The 18,338-nt window shown below is 50.5% G+C and overlaps 1 protein-coding gene across 9 annotated transcripts in view; it reads right to left on the bottom strand.

The window, feature by feature from the left end:
- The window catches only part of SHANK3 (SH3 and multiple ankyrin repeat domains 3), a 449,651-nt gene that overhangs the window by 274,148 nt on the left and 157,165 nt on the right, over nucleotides 1-18,338 (bottom strand). For all 9 annotated transcript variants that reach the window (XR_014012079.1, XR_014012080.1, XM_081209761.1 and 6 more), the window contains one exon: nucleotides 681-789. Coding sequence is in view for 7 of the 9 variants with exons in the window: in XM_081209761.1 (XP_081065887.1) it covers nucleotides 681-789 (109 nt within the window). In the remaining 2 variants the exon portion in view is untranslated. The remainder of the gene's footprint in view (nucleotides 1-680; nucleotides 790-18,338) is intronic.

Raw genomic sequence — 18,338 nt, 5'->3', positions numbered from 1 at the left:
TTATATTATGAAAGTTCTATCAACTTAAGTTGTCATCCTTCTTTGGTTGGGACCTTGCTCGTTTTCCGTTTTTGGGCTAACCAAACACGGGCCGCAGTTGTTGCATACATAAACAACCTTTTTTGGGCACCTGGGAATTCCAGTCTGAATTATCCCCAACAGAAAGGACTCTATTGCTTTGTTTAATGTAAAGGAAACCAGAACAGCTTTGAGCTAATCCAGAGGCGGAGGAACCTTTCTCAGCCTGAGGGCTACATTCCCTTCTCAGCAACCTTCCGGGGGCCACATGGGAATGGTGGGCAGGGCCACAGACGGAAGCAGGAAGAGCAGCACATATCATATTTGAACACTAGGCTGGTTTCTACATGCAGACCCCCAGACCCCTCTGTCCCCCCCACCTAGGCAAGCAAGAGGCATGAACAGAGTGCAGGGGCTCATCCCAGCCAGGAACGAGGAATCGGGGAGCAAAGCAGGGCCGGTAAGAGCTGTGGCCTAGGGAGAGTCCCAAGGGCCAGGAATGGAGGCTTTGAGGGCCACATTCAGCTTCAGGGTCGGAGGCTCCCCACCCCTGAGCTAAGCCCCTGCCTGGTCTTGTTCCTTCTTGCTTTCCTGACCCCCCTCCAGCTTCCCTCACCCAAGCACCACCCAGAGCCTCTCCTTGCAAACATCCCTCTTCTCACCTCCGCTATCCGGGTCGTGGAAGTTGGGGTCCAGTCCCTTCTCCAGCAGCCTGCTGACCTTCTCCACGTTCAGCGTCTGCACATATTCCATGAACTTCTTCAAATTCGCCTGCGGTCAGAAAACCCCAGAAGAAAGACGTGTTAATGCTGATTTAGAACATTTATAGACTCACTAAACACTTATTGCTTTGGGTTTGTTTTTGTTATGTATTTTGTGTTCTCATTTTCTTATGTGGTCAAGCAGCCCTGTGATCTGATTCTTCAACATCAGCTTTGTTGGACTGGTCATGTTGTGCGGATGCCTGATGATCATCTTCCAAAGCAACTGCTCTATTCCGAACTTAAAAATGGAAAGCGTCATGCTGGTGGTCAACAAAAGAGGTTTAAAGACTCTCTCAAGGCAAATATTTAAAAAATGTAGTATGAACATCGACAACTGGGAAACACTGGCCTGCAAGCACTCCAGTTGGAGAACAGCCTTGACCAAAGGTGTCCTGGGCTTTGAAGACCCTCGAACTCAGGACGCAAGGGAGAAACGTGCTAAGAGGAAGGAACACTTGGCAAATCCACACCGTGATCAGCTCCCACCCTGAAACCAATGTCCCCACTGTGGAAGGACGTGTGGATCCAGAACTGGCCTCCACAGTTGCTTACGGACTCATTGTTAAAACCATGTTTATGGAAGACAATCTTATTCGGCTACGAGGGATTGCCAAAGAAGAAAGAAGAAGAAGAAAGGTCTTCAGAAGAAGGTTGGTATAATAATAATAATAATAATAATAATAATAATAATAATAATAATAATAGACACATGCTCATTAGCAGCTTGAAACTAAACAATGCTATTTCCTGCCCCTCGTTGCTTTTCAAGTTACGTTTCATGGAATTACTGAATTGTAGAGTTGGAAGGGATCCTGTGGGTCATCTAGTCCAACCCGCTGCAACACAGGAATCACAGCTAAAGAGTCCCTGACAGATGGCCAGGCATCCTGTGCTTAGAATCCTCCGATGAAGGAGAATCGGCCACCTTCCGAGGGAGTCTGTTCCACTATTGTAATGAGTATGGGTTGCTCGTGCGTAAGTTGCCACCACTCCTGGCTATGTTGCCTGGTTAAACCTTTCTGTCTGGACAGCCCTTCAATTCGTGGCTGCCTCAGTCGCTAGCAGAATCCGTCAGTGGGCGTTTCTTAAACCTTTTCCAACATAAAAGTTGTTTGACGCCAAGTCTCCTCCTACTCTCCCTGCGCGGAAGTCTTCTGCGCAGGGAGGGTGTGGGTAGCGGAGGACCCATGCTCTCCCCGCTGGTGTCCGGTGAAGAGTCCTGGAGCCCTCTCGCCGATTCCCCCATCTGCCCCCCTTTATCCCTGGTGTTGCGCTGATTTGCTTCCCCATCTGCGGAGCTGCCTCTCTCCCTGCTGGGCCCTTCTCCAGCATCATTTGAGAGCCCTCCCTCCGCCTCTAGCTCCGATGTCAGTTCCCTGACAACTATCAAATAGCTCTTGCCCTCACAGACATTTTAGCACCTGAGGCAAACCACAAAAGGATGCCCGCTCCCTGCTGGGGAAGAAGGGGTGAGTGAAAATCAAGAACGAGGGGGGAATGAAGAGCTACATTGGGATCTGTTGCTCCTGTGGATTCTGCCGCCCGAGGCAGACCTCTCGCCTTGTCTCATGGGTGGGCTGGCCCTGGGAGCAGCTTTCTCAAATGTACGCACCTCAGCTTAATGTGGCTGATGTTTTCGAATCGGACGGAAGCTGCTTTGAGGGGAAACGAGCCAAGCAGCATTTCTCATGAAACTACAGGGGAGATACGGATTGTGGCAACTGCCATGTGCATGTGGTTCCAAACACCTGTGGTGGGAGCACACTGGAGCCAGTGTATAATTGCACGCAGCCTTAAAGCGCATAGGTGAGGGCCCTCACATACCAGTTGTGCATGCGGAAAAATATGGCTTGTTGGCAAGATGCTACTTCCACCTGGAAGTGTCCTGTGACCACTGTGGGATGTGATCCATGAGAGGCAGTCAAGTACAACATTCCTTGTAATGCTAGAGAAGACATGCGAGGGAATGTTTGGTCCAGCCAGTCAAAAACTTCCTGTTCCTCCTGGCTGGAGCATCCTTCCTTTGCATGTGATAGAAGGTGGGCGTGGCCTTACCTGTCCAGGTAACAAAAGGAAGAGTTACACAGCACCCTTCCCTCTTTTTGACTTCCTTCTTCGTTTGACCAGCTTCTAGCTAGGACTGCTCTGCTAGCTCTCAGCTAGCAGAAGCACTGGGATTATTCCCCCATACGAGGTAGATCCACATGTACATACAGTGGTACCTCGGGTTACAGACGCTTCAGGTTACAGACTCCGCTAACCCAGAAACAGTACCTCGGGTTAAGAACTTTGCTTCAGGACGAGAACAGAAATTGTGCTCTAGTGGTGCGGCAACAGCAGGAGGCCCCATTAGCTAAAGTAGTGCTTCAGGTTAAGAACAGTTTCAGGTTCAGACGGACCTCCGGAATGAATTAAGCACTTAACCCGAGGTACCACTGTATTTGTAACTAAGTCTGCCTTCAGGTATCCAACTCTGAACTGAATAAACTTCTTTTATTGACTTTGAATAAGAGTGTCTTCACTTTTTAAAGAGGGATTCAAGGGAACTTACCACAAATGTACAATTCAATCTGAGACAGGCTGAGAGGCTCACACGAGCCTGCAACCAGCTATCTGCTGCGTATGTAAAAAAAAAGGGGGGGGGACTTTGCTCCATAAAGGAACTTGCTAGCACAAGTTAGGAAGGATATTAATAAACAGTATAGCCATCTCCTGCAACTCTGAGCATTCTCACAACCACTGGGTGATTGATGGCACTCACACATCTCCCTGTACTTCCAGTGAATTTGTACCATGCGCCAGAAGAAGCGTCCCCATTCTCCTCTCATTGAGGACATTCGCTGTACAACTAAACAGCCAAGATTGGCAATCTGTTTCCGGCCTCTTGCCTCACAGCAACAGCTTCTCTGGGGGGACCACAGGACATCTGCGGATCTGCCGGAAGACGTCCTTTTATTTATATCCCTTGTTCGCATGGTGCAGAAGCGCCACTCTTAAGTGGCACAATCTCCCCCCGGCTGCCTCACAAATCAAAAGCACTCAGAGAGACAAGATCAGACCCCTCAAGGCCACCTCTCCATCGGGGGCCAGCCGGCGGGAGTCGCTCTTGACCAAGTTTTGCTTGCCAGCGGCACCTTCTGCCTTCAGGCTCCCATGCAGATTTCACCGTTACGCCTCTCCCCAAGAGAACACGGGCAGATGGAGGGTTTTGCTCATGTATTTAGCTTGCCGTGCCCTGCCCACCACCCCAATTAGACAGCTTGGCATGTGGATGACTTCATTTAAGTGACTTTGAGACGGCTGCTGGAAGGCGGCTGAGCAAAGGTGTGTGTGCTGGTCCCGGGGGCTAACCGAGAGGCGAGGTCCGAGTCCAGTCCAAGGTCAATGGTGCCATATGGAGGCTGTCCATCAAAGCTGTAGCTGGGTCTAAGGCAGGGAGTCAGGTGGGGTCAGGAACTCTGGCAGAAGAGCAGGACAGGGTGCAGGCAGGAACAGGCTAGCAACAACGTTGCTCCCACAACTTGGGACTGGGGCTGGCTGACTTTTATCTGCCCCGAGGCATAGGGCGGCCCCGGTCCACAGGTGACTCGCCTCTCCTGGCCTGGAGGCGAGCACTCCTCCTGCAGGAACTTAGTTCCCTCCGCCTCTCTGCCCTGAGCCTCTGCAGCTCAGGAGAGGCTGGAGGGTTACTGGACCCAGAGGCAACCTCCTCTTCCCCTGACGGGGCTGAGAGTGGAGCACCTGCAGGCAATGGGTCCTCCATCACCTCAGGAGCCAGAGCAGACTCAGCTGATGCCTGCACCTGAGGATCCAGCACAGGTGAGGACCCTTCAGGCTCAGGCCCCAGCCCCGGCTCAGCTGGTTCTGGAGGCGGGGAATCCTGTGCAGGCTGGGATCCCTCAGGTTCAACCTCTGAGTCCAAATCCCAGGCCATCACATTGTGTGTTCCTTGCTCCCTGGACAGCAAAGAACAGCTCTCAGGGTTGATGGAACACAGCTTTTCAAAATCTCTCCCCCACCACTTTGGTGTTCTAGAATTGTGCTTTCTTCCCCTTGCAAGGCCAACTACACCGTGGGCATCTTCCTTCAGAGCCTCTGGGCAAGGCTCCGAGATTATCCTGTGAAAACACAGCTCTAACATGCCACTGTAGATGTTTTATTTTGGAACATGTGGGCATCACAGGCCGCACATGAACTGTTGTGTCCTGCCTTGGTCAGGGCCTCACATGGAGTCCTGTGTCCAATTCTGGGCACCACAATTTAAGAAGGATGTAGACAAGCTGGAACGTGAGCAGAGGAAACCAAGCCTTATGAGGAATGGTTGAGGGATTAGGGTATGTTTAGCCTGGATAAGAGGAGACTGAAAGAAGATATGATAGCCCTCTGCAAATATCTCAAGGGCTGTCACATGGAAGAGGGAACAAACTTGTTTTCTCCTACGGGTCCGCCTCTCCTGGTGTGCCCCACGGAGGATCTTAAGGTCCACAAATGACAACATTCTGGAGGTCCCAAGTCTCAAGGTGGACAGACTGGTCTCAACTAGGGCCAGGGCCTTTTCAGTTCTGGCCCCGACTTGGTGAAACGCTCTGTCACAAGAGACCAGGGCCCTGCGGGACTTGACATCTTTCCGCAGGGCCTGCAAGACAGAGCTGTTCCGCCTGGCCTTTGGTCTGGACTCGGTCTGACCCTTATGTTTCCTTCCCCTTGTGGTCTTGATTTATCAGCTACTTTAAAATGAGGCTGCATTTTAAATTGCATTTTAACCTGTATTTTAAATTGCCCCCCCCCTTTTCCCCCTATTATGTTTTACTGTGATTTTATTGGTGTTAGCTGCCCTGAGCCCGGCTCTGGCCGGGGAGGGGAGGGTATCAATAAAATTTTTATTTTTATTTTTATTACTGCTCCTGAAACTAGTTCCCGAACCAATGGCTTCAAGTTACAAGTAGATTCCAATTAAACACCAAAACTTTCTGACAGTAAGAGCTGTTCAGCAGTGGAAAGGACTCCACTGGAAAGTGGTGGGTTCTCCTTCTTTGCAGGTTTTAAAGCAGAAGTTGAATGGCCACCTGTCAGGAATGCTGTGGCTGAGACTCCTGCATTTCAGGGGGTTGGACTAGATGTCCCTGGGGGTTCCTTCGAACTCTGCAGTGCTATGATTCTGTAGCGGAAAGGCTTGGGAGGGCTGGCCCGTGCTCTGATTCTAGAATTGCAATCTGTTCCAGCTGTTCTTGAGACTTAGCAGGCGCTCAGACAGAGGCGAGCCACCCTCCTGCGCAACTCCAGAGCTTTGGCCCCCGTCCCATGCGCCCTGCTGCCTGCTTTGCAAGGGACTCCCTGCTGCTGGCTCCTCCTCTGATCTCCAGCCAAGGGAAAGGCAAAACCACGAGGAGAAAGCTCAGGGCAGCGTCCAAAGCCCGGCGGAAGCCTGAGCTGTTCTGCAAAGAGCATCTTGGAAATCTCTCTGGGGGCAGACAAAGGAAGGGACAGGGGAGCCATCTCTGCAATGGCAGGGGCAGCCAGACAGGCACAGAAAGAAAGAAAGAAAGAAAGAAAGAAAGAAAGAAAGAAAGAAAGAAAGAAAGAAAGAAAGAAAGAAAGAAAGAAAGAAAGAAAGTGCAGCACAGAGTGAAACTATGGAACTCCCTGCCACAGGAGGCAGTGATGGCTACCAACTTGGACAGCTTTAAAAGTTACAGGTAGGTAGCCGTGATGATCTGCTGTAGTTGAAATGAAATTTTAAAATTCCTTCCAGTAGCACCTTGTTGTTTAGTCGTTCAGTCGTGTCCGACTCTTCGTGACCCCCTGGACCAGAGCACGCCAGGCACTTCTGTCTTCCACTGCCTCCCACAGTTTGGTCACACTCATGCTGGTAGCTTCAAGCATGAGTTTGACCAAACTGCGGGAGGTAGCAGCTTAGAGACCAACTAAGTTTGTTATTGGTATCTGAAGAAGTGTGCATGCACACAAATGCTCATACCAATAACAAACTTAGTTGCTACTGGAAGGAATTTCTTTTATTTAGCTTTGAAAGTGGATTTCAAAATATATATATATTAATGTGTCAATCCCTGGAAAAGACCCTGATGTTGGGAAAGATGGAGGGCACAAGGAGAAGGGGACAACAGAGGACGAGATGGTTGGACAGTGTTCTCGAAGCGACCAGCATGAGTTTGACCAAACTGCAGGAGGCAGTGGAAGACAGGAGTGCCTGGCGTGCTCTGGTCCAGGGGGTCACAAAGAGTCGGACATGACTAAACGACTAAACAACAAAGCAACAACAACACAGAGTTGCCAAGCTGGGGCAGAGAGCGCATTAATATTGAGCGTTATTAATATTGAAGTTGTTGTATAAGGGATTGCTATTTTGACCAGAGTATAATTGAAATTAATAAGGTCTTGAAAATGCAGAAATAAAGTACAGTGGACCTCTGGATACGAACAGGGTCTGTTCCGGAGCCCCGTTCACATCCTGATGTAAACGCAACCCGCGTCTGCGCGGGTTCACAATTTGTCGTTTCTGCGCATGCGCGTGATGTCATTTTGACCGTTTGTGCATGCGCGAGCGGCAAAACCTGGAAGTAACACGTTCCATTACTTCCGGGTTGCCGTGGAGCACAACCCGAAAGCGCTCAACCTGAAGCAACTTCAACCCAAGGTATGACTGCAAACCATCAATTCTAGCACGCGGGAGCCCCCACCTAAATTATATAATTTGGTATCTGAATGATTATTATCATTCAATCAATAAAAATGAAAAAGATCCTGAAGGAAAGGGCTATTGATGGCTACTCGCCACTTTGGCTCTGCTGTGGCCTAGGCAGCCGTGCTTCTGAATACCAGTTGTTGGAAACCACAGGAAGAGAGGGCTCCTGTTTTTGAATCCTGTCTGCTTGCTGGTTTACAACAACAACAACAACAACAACAACAATTTATTATTTATACCCCGCCCATCTGGCTGGGTTTCCCCAGCCACTCTGGGCGGCTTCCAACATAATATTAAAATACAATAATCTATTAAACATTAAAAGCTTCCCTGAACAGGGCTGCCTTCAAATGTCTTCTAAAAGTCTGGTGGTTGTTTTCCTCTTTGACATCTGGTGGGAGGGCATTCCACATGGCGGGTGCCACCACCAGGAAGGACCTCTGCCTGGTTCCCTGTAACTTCACTTCTCACAGGGAGGGAAGCGCCAAAAGGCCCTCGGAGCTGGACCTCAGTGTCCGGGCTGAATGATGGGGGTGGAGACTCTCCTCCAGTTCTACTGGGCCAAGACCATTTAGGGCTTTAAAGGTCAGCATAAACACTTTGAACTGTGCTTGGAAACGTACTGGGAGCCAGTGTAGGTCTTTCAAGACCGGTGTTATGTGGTCTCGGCAGCCGCTCCCAGTCCCCAGTCTAGCTGCCGCATTCTGGATTAGTTGTGGTTTCCGGGTCACCTTCAAAGGAAGCCCCACATAGAGCGCATTGCAGTAGTCCAAGCGGGAGATAACCAGAGCATGCACCACTCTGGCAAGACAGTCTGCAGGCAGGTAGGGTCTCATCCTGCATACCAGATGGAGCTGATAAGCAGCTGCCCTGGACACAGAATTGACCTGTGCCTCCATGGACAGCTGTGAGTCCAGAATGACTCCCAGGTTACACACCTGGTCCTTCAGGGGCACAGTTACCCCATTCAGGACCAGGGAGTCCTCCACACCTTGACCACAATGAGAAGAGGGCGCCGGACTGGGTGGGCCTCTGGCCTGATCTAGCTGGGCGCTGCTTGTGGGTGCCGTCCACAAAGGCCCACAGACCGGAAGCCCCCCAAAGGCGGAAACCCACCAAAGGCAGTATCACATATGCTATTGTGCTGCAGTGCTTAAGAGTGTCAGATTAGGAGCTGGGAGAGACGAGGGTTCAAAGCCATGCTCAGATTTTAAGGGGCAGTCGCTGCCTCTCAACCTAAACCGCCTTGCAAGGTTGTTGTGAGGAGCAGGGAGAACCACGGATGTTGCCTCGGTCCACTTGAAGGAAAAGGAGGGATAGAAACAGAACTAGAGACAAATAGATGATAACTTCACAATATACGCCGTGGTTTTATGACAATGTCGCTTTGCTTTCCCACATGTGGCGGCCTGCCGCTTGCCCGCTTGCCCTCCAGCTCTCAGCCAGAGAGCCCCACCGAGGGAATATCCCAGAGGCTAAGTCATGAGCCGACACACTAAAAAGTTATTAATTTATTATTATGCATTTTGCTGAGGAGTTGTGGATTTTCATTAAAGTTGCTGGTGCTGGGGAAAAAATCCCAACTGCTTGTGATATTCTAATGCAGCTCACCACTAATTTTACATATAAATATGCATCTATAATTTATATGCATTCCAAAGATATGCAATGGATATTTAATTAAATTTCCTTCTTCTCCTAATAATCTTTGTGATTACAAGGTATGCAATTATTTACTAAACCCTGAAGCCTTTTCCTCCCATCTCAGCCCCAGCAACAGAATCTGCCTGCTGCTGCAGAAAATCCCTCTCCCATACCCTCCAACATTTCTCTGATGAAAACAGGGACCTTCTGCACTACCTCAGGACGTTTCTCCCATGTCAGATCTCCCGCACCCACAGACATCATATGCACATATACGTCTGTCACCTTAAGCCAGCTACAACCTCAGCCTAGCTGACCTCGCAGGATTGTTGTCAAGAGCAAATGTGTGAGGGAAGGGGTCATGTGCGACCCCTTCCACAGGTAAATGGAATACAATAAATTTCTAGCTGTGAGCTGCCTTGAAAAATTGCGAAAATGATCAGGAACATACCAGAGATTAAATCCTATTGAACCCAGTGGGACTTACTTCTGAGTAAAACTGCTTAGGCTTGCAGGGTAAGGCTCCATTTACAATAAAGGAATAAACACTCCACACCTTTCCCCTAAAAACTGCTGGCTACTGAAGCATTGCAAATAACAACAACAACAACAACAACAACAACAACAACAACAACAACAACAACAACAACAACATTTTTTATTTATATAGCCAAAGCCAGGCTCAGAGCGGCTAACAACAGTAAAATAATACAGCATTCTAAAATCAATTCATTATAAAATCAGTTCAAATCAAATTGGTGGCAACCATTGGGCTAGAGTTCTGTGAGGATTACAGAAGGAGAGATGGGGTCAGGCTGTGCCTTGGCCAAAGGCCTGGTGGAACAGCTCTGTCTTGCAGGCCCTGCAGAAAGATGTCAAGTCCTGCAGGGCCCTAGTCTCTTGTGACAGAGCGTTCCACCAGATTGGGGCCACGGCCAAAAAAGCCCTGGCACTGGTTGAGGTCAAGCTAACCTCCCTGGGGCCTGCGACCTCCAAGATGTTTTTGTTTGAAGACCGTAAGGTCCTCCGTGGGATATACCAGGAGAGGCGGTCCCGTAGGTTAAAGAATTTAAAGTAGATTGCTTACATTTTCCTGCAAAATTATAAGAAGGGCTTTGTATGTCAGAGTCACCATTTCCTTCATTTTGTTACAGAAATGATGGGGGGGGCACACACCCAGGGAGTGACCAAAGGGACAACAATAGACATCTGCAGAGGCAGTTGAACAGGGGTAGGCAACCTAAGGCCCATGGGCCACAAGTGGCCCACAGGGGCCGTTTAACCAGCCTTCGGCGAGTCCCCCCGCACTGCGCTAAAGCACAGGGACTCGCTTCTGCAGCGCTGGAAATTGGAAATCATGTTTGCGCAGACGCCGGAAATCGGTTCCCGGAGGGATCTCTGCTGGAGTGAACCAGCCCAGTTGAGCAAGCCAGGTGTTCTGAAAGCCCATCTCCAGACCAGTCCTGAGGGCAAGGAGATGTCAAAAGTTGTATTGTTCTTCGGTGACGGGGACTTGAGAGGTGTTGGGAAAGGGGTCTGATAAAGGGACCTAACGCTGAACTTGTGTCACCCTTGTATACCCCTCCCCATTTGTGACATGCTAGTGATGTAGTGATGATGTCTCAATGACGCTGCTCAAAGTGTATTCTGGGGGAAAGAGGGAAGTTTTAAAAGAGGATGTCACCCCATGCTCGAGGTTCTTACTCTTGTGGGGACCTGTTGCACAACAATAAAGATTGTGGTCTACTACAGTGTTTCCCAACCACTGTTCCGCGGCACACTAGTGTGCCGCGAGATGTTGCCTGGTGTGCCGCGGGAAAAATTAAAAAATTCGAAAGATTTTTTTTTTAAAGTCAAATTTTCGATTGGGACGCTGTCACTAGATGACCCCTGGGGTTCCCTCCCTCCCTCCCACTCTGCGCCTCCCTCCTCCTCCTCCTCCTCCGGGGAGGCCCTTCCTGGCTCTCGGCCAAGGCTTGGCGGCTGCCACTCACTCACTCGCTCGCCCACCCGTCCCTCCATCCCTGCACCCGGCCTCTCCCCCTCCGTCCCCGGCGCGGGGGCTGCCGGGATCCGTAGTCCCCTCGCCCTTGGGCTCCGCGCCCGCGCGGGGTGCGCAAACTACGTTTCCCAGCGTGGCCTGGCGGGCCGGGCGTTTTGTTTGAAGCGCTCTTCTCCCGGCCATGGAATGAGCGCAGCGGCGGCGGCCGGGCGGGCAGGGGCTCTTCCGCGCAGACCCTGCGCAGCCTGCCTGCGCCCCCGCGGAGATCGGGCGGCAGGATGGAGCCCGGGGATCCCCGCGGAGGCGGAGCGGCGGAGGCGGAGGCTGCCCCCCAGGTAGGGCTGCGTCAGGGTTTTTTTATTTTTGCAATGCTGCATCCACGCCGGAGGGGACGCATCGGACCGCGGGGAGACCCCTTGGCGGGCGTGCAAGGCAATGCATGCGTGCAGGCGTTGCATGGAGTGCAGTGCAATGCAATGGCAACGCGGCGCCCTGCATGCATGCATGCAACTTCCACCGGCGCTCCGGACTTGGCAGGTGAGAGGGGTCCCCAGTGGGCAGCAGAGAGAGCCAGGAGGGCGAAGGGGAGCCGGGGGGGAGCAGCGCTGCTCCCCGAGCCGAGCCCGGGGGGAAACTTCGGCGTCGTTGCGCCGGGTGTTGGAAGCGGAGGCTGGCGGGGGCCCCTCACCTGCAAAACCTGGTCGCCTCTCATATATTTCGTGCATTGCATTCATCCCCCGCTTTCTCCTCCAAGGAGCTCCCGGGGGCGCGTGTGGTTCTCCCCGTGTTATCCTCGCAACAACAGCCCTGCGAGGTGGGTCAGGCGAGTGGCCCAAGGGAGCACCCAGGGATTGTCCTGGCCAGGTGGGGTGATTTGAACCCTGCTCTCTGCTCGGTCTTCGTCCTCATTTAGCCCCCACATGTGCATGACTGTGCATGACTGAGGATTTCCCCCCTCGTCTTGGCTATGGTGTGAGTCTGTGCTGTTAATTAATGGGGTTCTGCCTTCGGAGAAGATGAGCCAGCCCTCAAGGAGGTGATTATGTAATTTGCTAGCAATTCATGTCCCTCCCGGCGTGACGCTGCGCGCTGATGTCACGGGGCTGTAATGGTGGTGTGCCTCGAGATTTTTTTCATGAAACAAGTGTGCCTTTGCCCAAAAAAGGTTGGGAAACACTGGTCTACTAACCACTGTTTTGCTCCAAATTACTTGGCTGGAGATTCCTTCTTTTACTGACCGCATGGACCTTCTGGGGACTTGCACCCCGACAAGCCGGGCTGTTGAGTAGGATTTTTTCCCCTTAACAATTTGGTGCAGGGCTTTTATTTTCAGTATCAACGTGACTCCTTTGTCGCACCTCTGCACACACACAACAAAGGCTCCTGATTCCAGAAAGAACAGGTTGGGGAAAGCTGCCCTTGAGGTCCACAAAGTCTGGATGCCTCCCCTCCAGGCCCCAGATCTGTGGGAGGGATCACATTGAACCAGCACTGGTTGGACCTGGGAAGAGCAATTCTTCCCTTGCAAGTGGATCCCCATGGATCCACTACGGAACTAATGAAGCTTGAGCTTTAGGGTCCCTAATCCCAGAGGGGCCCCAGAAGTGGCTTTAGTCCACATGCTTAAAATTTTGGGGTCTACCAATTGGGAGATTGATTGGGTTAACTTTTTAGGGGGCAGGTCCCTGCTACACTTCTGGAAAAAAATTGGCCTGTTTGCCTTTAGAGCGGCAACTTTAAGGAGAAAAGTTTGCAGGGATGGTAAGCTAAATTCCTCATGGGAGCAAATTATTATCTGACATAATGCCTCGTTTCAATCATTATTTTAACCACATAATGTGTTTTATCCTGTTCTATGTGATATTTTGTTTTCTTTTTCTGTAATGGCTTTGGTGTCACAAGTAAAGAATATGTGTTTATTCCTTCCTTGTAGTTTTTACTGCAGATAAACATGGCTACTCTTCTGGAACACGCCTGCTGCTTTGCAAGATTCCCCTTTGATTATTTTTTAAGATGTTTTAAATGAGGGAGAAGAGAGAGATGGAGAAACGCGAAAGCAGGGCAAGAGATGTTTCCCCTCCAATCCCGAATCGTGTAATCAGGAACTCTGTTTGCTTGTCGCACAGACACACACACAAACACACACACACACATCCCTTCGCACCAATCAATCTCAGGCCGATCAATCTGGCTCTGGGAACGCCGGCTGCTGCCCCTCTGCTCTCCCATCAGCCGTGGACATGAGGGCGATCTGTCAATAATATGCTACATCTCTGCATGGGGAGCTGACTCTCAGTTGCCACCACTCTGGCCCTGTACACTTAGCAGAACCCAAGCATCCCTGACAATTGGGATGCCTTCCCCCTCCCCTACAGCCCCCAGCCGGCATGCAAGGATGGAGGGGAAGGGAGAGGCAGCCTCAAACTCTTGAGACTCCTCCGTATTAAAAAAAATCATAACAAACCAAAGGCAGCAGCACTGAAAATTCAGAGGGCAGACAAGCTTTGCTTGCAAAGCAGCAGCAGTCTTGTTTGACGGAAAGGGTGCAATCCACAGAACCATGTGGCTGGGGTGTGTGTCTGTGTGTGTCTGGGGAGAGAGGGGCAATTGAGGGCAGGTGTGGCCTGGGGAGACTTCTGAGGGCCAAGTAGAGAGACCTGGACAGATGCATCTGGCCCCCAAGCCTTGCTGCAGTTGCATTTCCGTTGTCCCAAAGGCTTTTGAACCTTCTAAAGGTGAAGAAGAAGAAGAAGAAGAAGAAGAAGAAGAAGAAGAAGAAGAAGAAGAAGAAGAAGAAGAAGAAGAAGAAAAGGTAAAGGACTCCTGGATCGTTGAGTCCAACCAAAGGCGACATGGGATGAGGCGCTCATCTCGCTTTCAGGCTGAGGGAGCCAGTGTTTGTCCACAGACAGCTTTCCGGGTCGTGGCTAGCATGACTAAACCACTTCTGACACAACAGAACACCGTGATGGAAACCAGAGCGCAAGGAAACGCCGTTTACCTTCCCACTGCAGTGGTACCGATTTATCTACTTGCACTGGCATGCTTTTGAACTGCTAGGTTGGCAGGAGCTGGGACAGAGCAATGGGAGCTCAGCCCATCATGGAGATTCGAACCGCTGACCTTCTGATCAGCAAGCCCAAGAGGCTCAGTGGTTTAAACCACATGTCCCTTCTACCCATGAACCTTTTACCTTCAAGGCACGGACTCCCTGCATCATTTTATCTGCTAAGGAGACTCTAGTTTTCCAGGGTGTGAAACTGGGAAGAGATTTTGCTTCCCACAGTGTAGAACATCCATATGCCCCCAAGAGCCCCAGACAGAATGGCTCTGAGGCTGATGGGAACTGTGCTCCAGAGCATCTGACAAAGATTGACAAAGGCAGGTGAGGAAGCCTGTTCCTTCTCACCCCATGTTCATCCCATGTCAAGAAGAGGTGGCACAGGACTTCAGACCAGCTCCAAAACCTGCCAAGTCCATTGACCAGAAGCAGAAGAGGACAAATGTACCGTGAGCAGTGATCCCTCTTTGAAACAACCTTCCATTCCCTGGAAAACAGAAGCCCTGCTGTTTTAGCTTTAAAACCCTGGAAGCCAATCCAGGAATCCAAGCAAAGTCACTGCAGTTTGGCTTCTGCCTCTTGCGGGAGAAAGTTGGCCCATGCCAACTGTGCCCCCTGGCCCACTCTCTCTGACCAAGGGCCTCTTCCATATTGATTGATGCCCTCAGGGTCACACTCTGACCACAATCCGATCCAGTCCTATGGGGCAAGTGTTAAAATACCAGCGGTCCCCAGCTCACTCCTCGCCAACCAGGGAAGGAGCGGAGGGCCAATTCCGTCCTCTGCTTGGCCTGGCAGGGCTCCACCGCTGGCTCATGAAATGTTTGGAGTACTAAAACAGCTTCTGGAAATTAATTTGCTTCCTGCCAGAGCCTCTGCAAAAGGGCAGCATGGAGAAAAAGGAGTCGTCAGCCTTTGGGGGCACAAGAGCTGCAGGCAGCCAAGGATTCAGGGACTCTGAGATGATGATGATGATGATGATGATGATGATGATGATGATGATGATCGGCTTGCTTAAAAAATAAAAAACAAACTACAGAAACATTTGCTCAGACAAGTCTGGGAGAAGCATTCGAGCAGAAACCATGCAAGCAAATATAAGTGGGATTCACCAAGAGTCATGGAATCATTGATTTGTAGAATTGGAAGAAACATCAAAGGACATCTAGTCCAACCCCCATGCAATGCTGGAATCACAGCTAAAGAATCCTTGGCAGATGGCCAACCAACGTCTGCTTAAAAACCTCCAAGGAAGGAGAGCCCACCACCTCCCGAGGTTGTCTGTTCCATTGCTGAACAGCTCTTATTGTCAGAAAGCTATTCCTACTGCTTAGTCAGAATCTCCCTCCTTGTCATTTGAAACCACTGGCTAAGGAGCCCTCTGGAACAGCAGAAAACAAGGTTGGTCCACCTTCCGTGGGAAAGCTATTTGAAGACTGCTAACACATCACCCCTCAGGGTTGGTCCAGACTTCCGCTTGTGTGGTTTTGCCTTTACCTTGATGCTTCCCCCCTAAGTAATTTTGTTGTCCCCGAGAGGGGGCAATGACAATAAATATATTATTATTATTATTATTATTATTATTATTATTATTATTATTATTATTATTATTATTATTATAAACCACTCTTTGGAGCTAAATTGGAACAAATGGCAATCTTCGGTGGTCCAGTTCAGTGCTAAACCGCTGGTTTTCCTGGGGCTGTGGATGAGCGGGGAGCAGAGCAAACAATGTAGGTTTTAGCAGAAGTCAAACTGTAACAGAACGGAAACAGCACCGATTGAGGGAGAAAATGAAACTGTTGCCCTCTTGCATCTCTAAGCAGGATCGAACTGTTAGTGACTAACTAACTTCCAGTTGTCAGGAGTCCCAGTTAGAAGGCAACAGAGGCAAACGTACAAGCGGTTTGTTCCCCAGGGAAGGCAGCCCATTTATTTATTTTTTGCAACTTTGCCCGTTTTCGAGGCACTTCGCTCTGATCGTGAGAAAGATGATGCCTCGTAATGAGGATGACCTCTCAGACAGCAGGGAGAAGACCAGGATAGAGATATGACTGCTTAATTGCAAAGCCCGTAAACAGCTTTCATTTAAGGAAAATGTTCAGAGGCTCATGCTGACACCAATTTGGCTCGGCTCTAAGGAGCGCTGATCTGCTGGAGAGATTTTCCCCAAGCGCCGGCGTTTGGAGTGTTGTTTCAAGGGCTGCATCATGCGCCAGCTTTTGCGGCACAGAAATAAACCTGATCTATGCACTGTTTTCTGCAGGCGCCCCTTATAAAAACACACCCTTTTCCTTTCGGCCTGATGGCATCATCCTTGAGCCCCAGCTGGGAGATCATTCCTCCATGAGGGTGGGAACTTGGCAAGGCTTTCAAAGGCCAGTCTTGGCTTTCCTTGGACGATTCGGTTACACAATTTCAAAATTATGTCCCACAAACCTGCGAAAGGAGCAGCAGAGAGGAGCCGGGTCTCTGGTCAACAGATGACCCCCTGGAGAAACCCCCTCCAGATGTTACCCCAACAGAGATCCTGTTTGTGTGTAACATTAGAGCTTTGCCTCTCGTGACCTTGTCAGCGTTCGGCGGGTCAAATGCTATTGAAACTGTGTCAGGAGCAAAGGAAGATCTTGGGCCAAAGCGAAAATCTGGAGAGCAGCAGCAAAATAAACAAGGCAGTCGTGCGGAATCCTTTTCTCGTGTTACTCCATATGGCAGCTCCAGATGAGCTGGAATCAAACCGTACATTCCATTCCACTGAAGCTGACAGCAAGCTGCTCGATGAAGTCTCTGAGAGATTTCTGCAGTCTTGCACGGAACAAACGAAGGAGCTGGGAAGAAAAGGAAACCAGCGGACGGACCCAATTACCCTCTCGGCTGTGTCAGCGCTGTCGCCTGCAGGATGATACTTTGCCTTTGGTCGCAGGTCTCGCATAGCATGCTGCTGCACACATTATAGAAGAGCACACACACACACACACACACACACACTGCCTGGTATGGTCAATGTGGGGCATATTATTGCCTCTTCTCATGACCTGAACTCTGTTTCCATTTGCAGGGAGAAGAGGTCCTAAGGCAGCCACCTGGAAAAGTCAAGGGAGCCCTGGCCTGTCCCCTGAGGGTCCTTGTAAAATGGGAGCTGGTTGCGCCGCTGATATCTCTTGGCATCAGCGAAGGATTCTATGGAGGGGTAACGGTAACAACAACAACAACAACAATTTATTATTTATTCCCCACCCATCTGGTTGGGTTTCCCCAGCCACTCTGGGCAGCTCCCAGCAAAATATTAAAAACACGATAAAACATCAAACATTAAAAACTTCCCTAAACAGGACTGCCTTCAGGTGTCTTATAAAAGTCAGATAGATGTTTGTTTCCTTGACATCTGATGGGAGGGCGTTCTACAGGGTGGGCACCACTACCGAGAAGGCCCTCTGCCTGGTTCCCTGTAACCTCACTTCTCGCAGGTAGGGAACCGCCAGAAGGCCCTCAGAGCTGGATCTCAAAGACTGGGCTGAATGATGGGGGTGGAGACTCTCCTTCAGGTCTACTGGGCTGAGGCCGTTTAGGGCTTTAAAGGTCAGCACCAACACTTTGAATTGTGCCCGGAAACATACTGGGAGCCTTTCAGGACTGGTGTTATATGGTCTCAGCAGCCTCTCCCAGTCACCAGTCTAGCTGCCACATTCTGGATTAGTTGTAGTTTCCAGGTCACCTTCAAAGGGAGCCCCACGCAGAGCACATTGCAGTAGTCCAAGTGGGACATAACTAGAGCATGCACCACTCTGGCGAGACAGTCTGCAGGCAGGGCGGGTCTCATTCTGCGTACCAGATGGAGCTGGTAGACAGCTGCCCTGGACACAGAATTGACCTGCACCTCCATGGACAGCTGTGAGTCCAGAATGACTCCCAGGCTGTGCACCTGGTCCTTCAGGGGCACAGTTACCCCATTCAGGACCAGGAAGTCCCCCACACCAGCCCGACCCCTGTCCCTCCAAAACAGTACTTCTATCTTGTCAGGATTCAGCCTCAATCCATCCAGCATCCATCCTCTAACCACCTCCAGGCACTCACACAGGACCTTCACCGCCTTCACTGGTTCTGATTTAAAAGAGATGTAGAACTGGGTAGGGAGCCATTCTGTAG

Source organism: Podarcis bocagei (assembly GCF_964188305.1).
Source record: "Podarcis bocagei genome assembly, chromosome: 10".
NCBI classification, from domain to species: domain Eukaryota; kingdom Metazoa; phylum Chordata; class Lepidosauria; order Squamata; family Lacertidae; genus Podarcis; species Podarcis bocagei.
The sequence above is the reverse complement of the archived record's forward strand: the minus strand, read 5'-3'. Positions and strand labels throughout refer to the sequence as shown.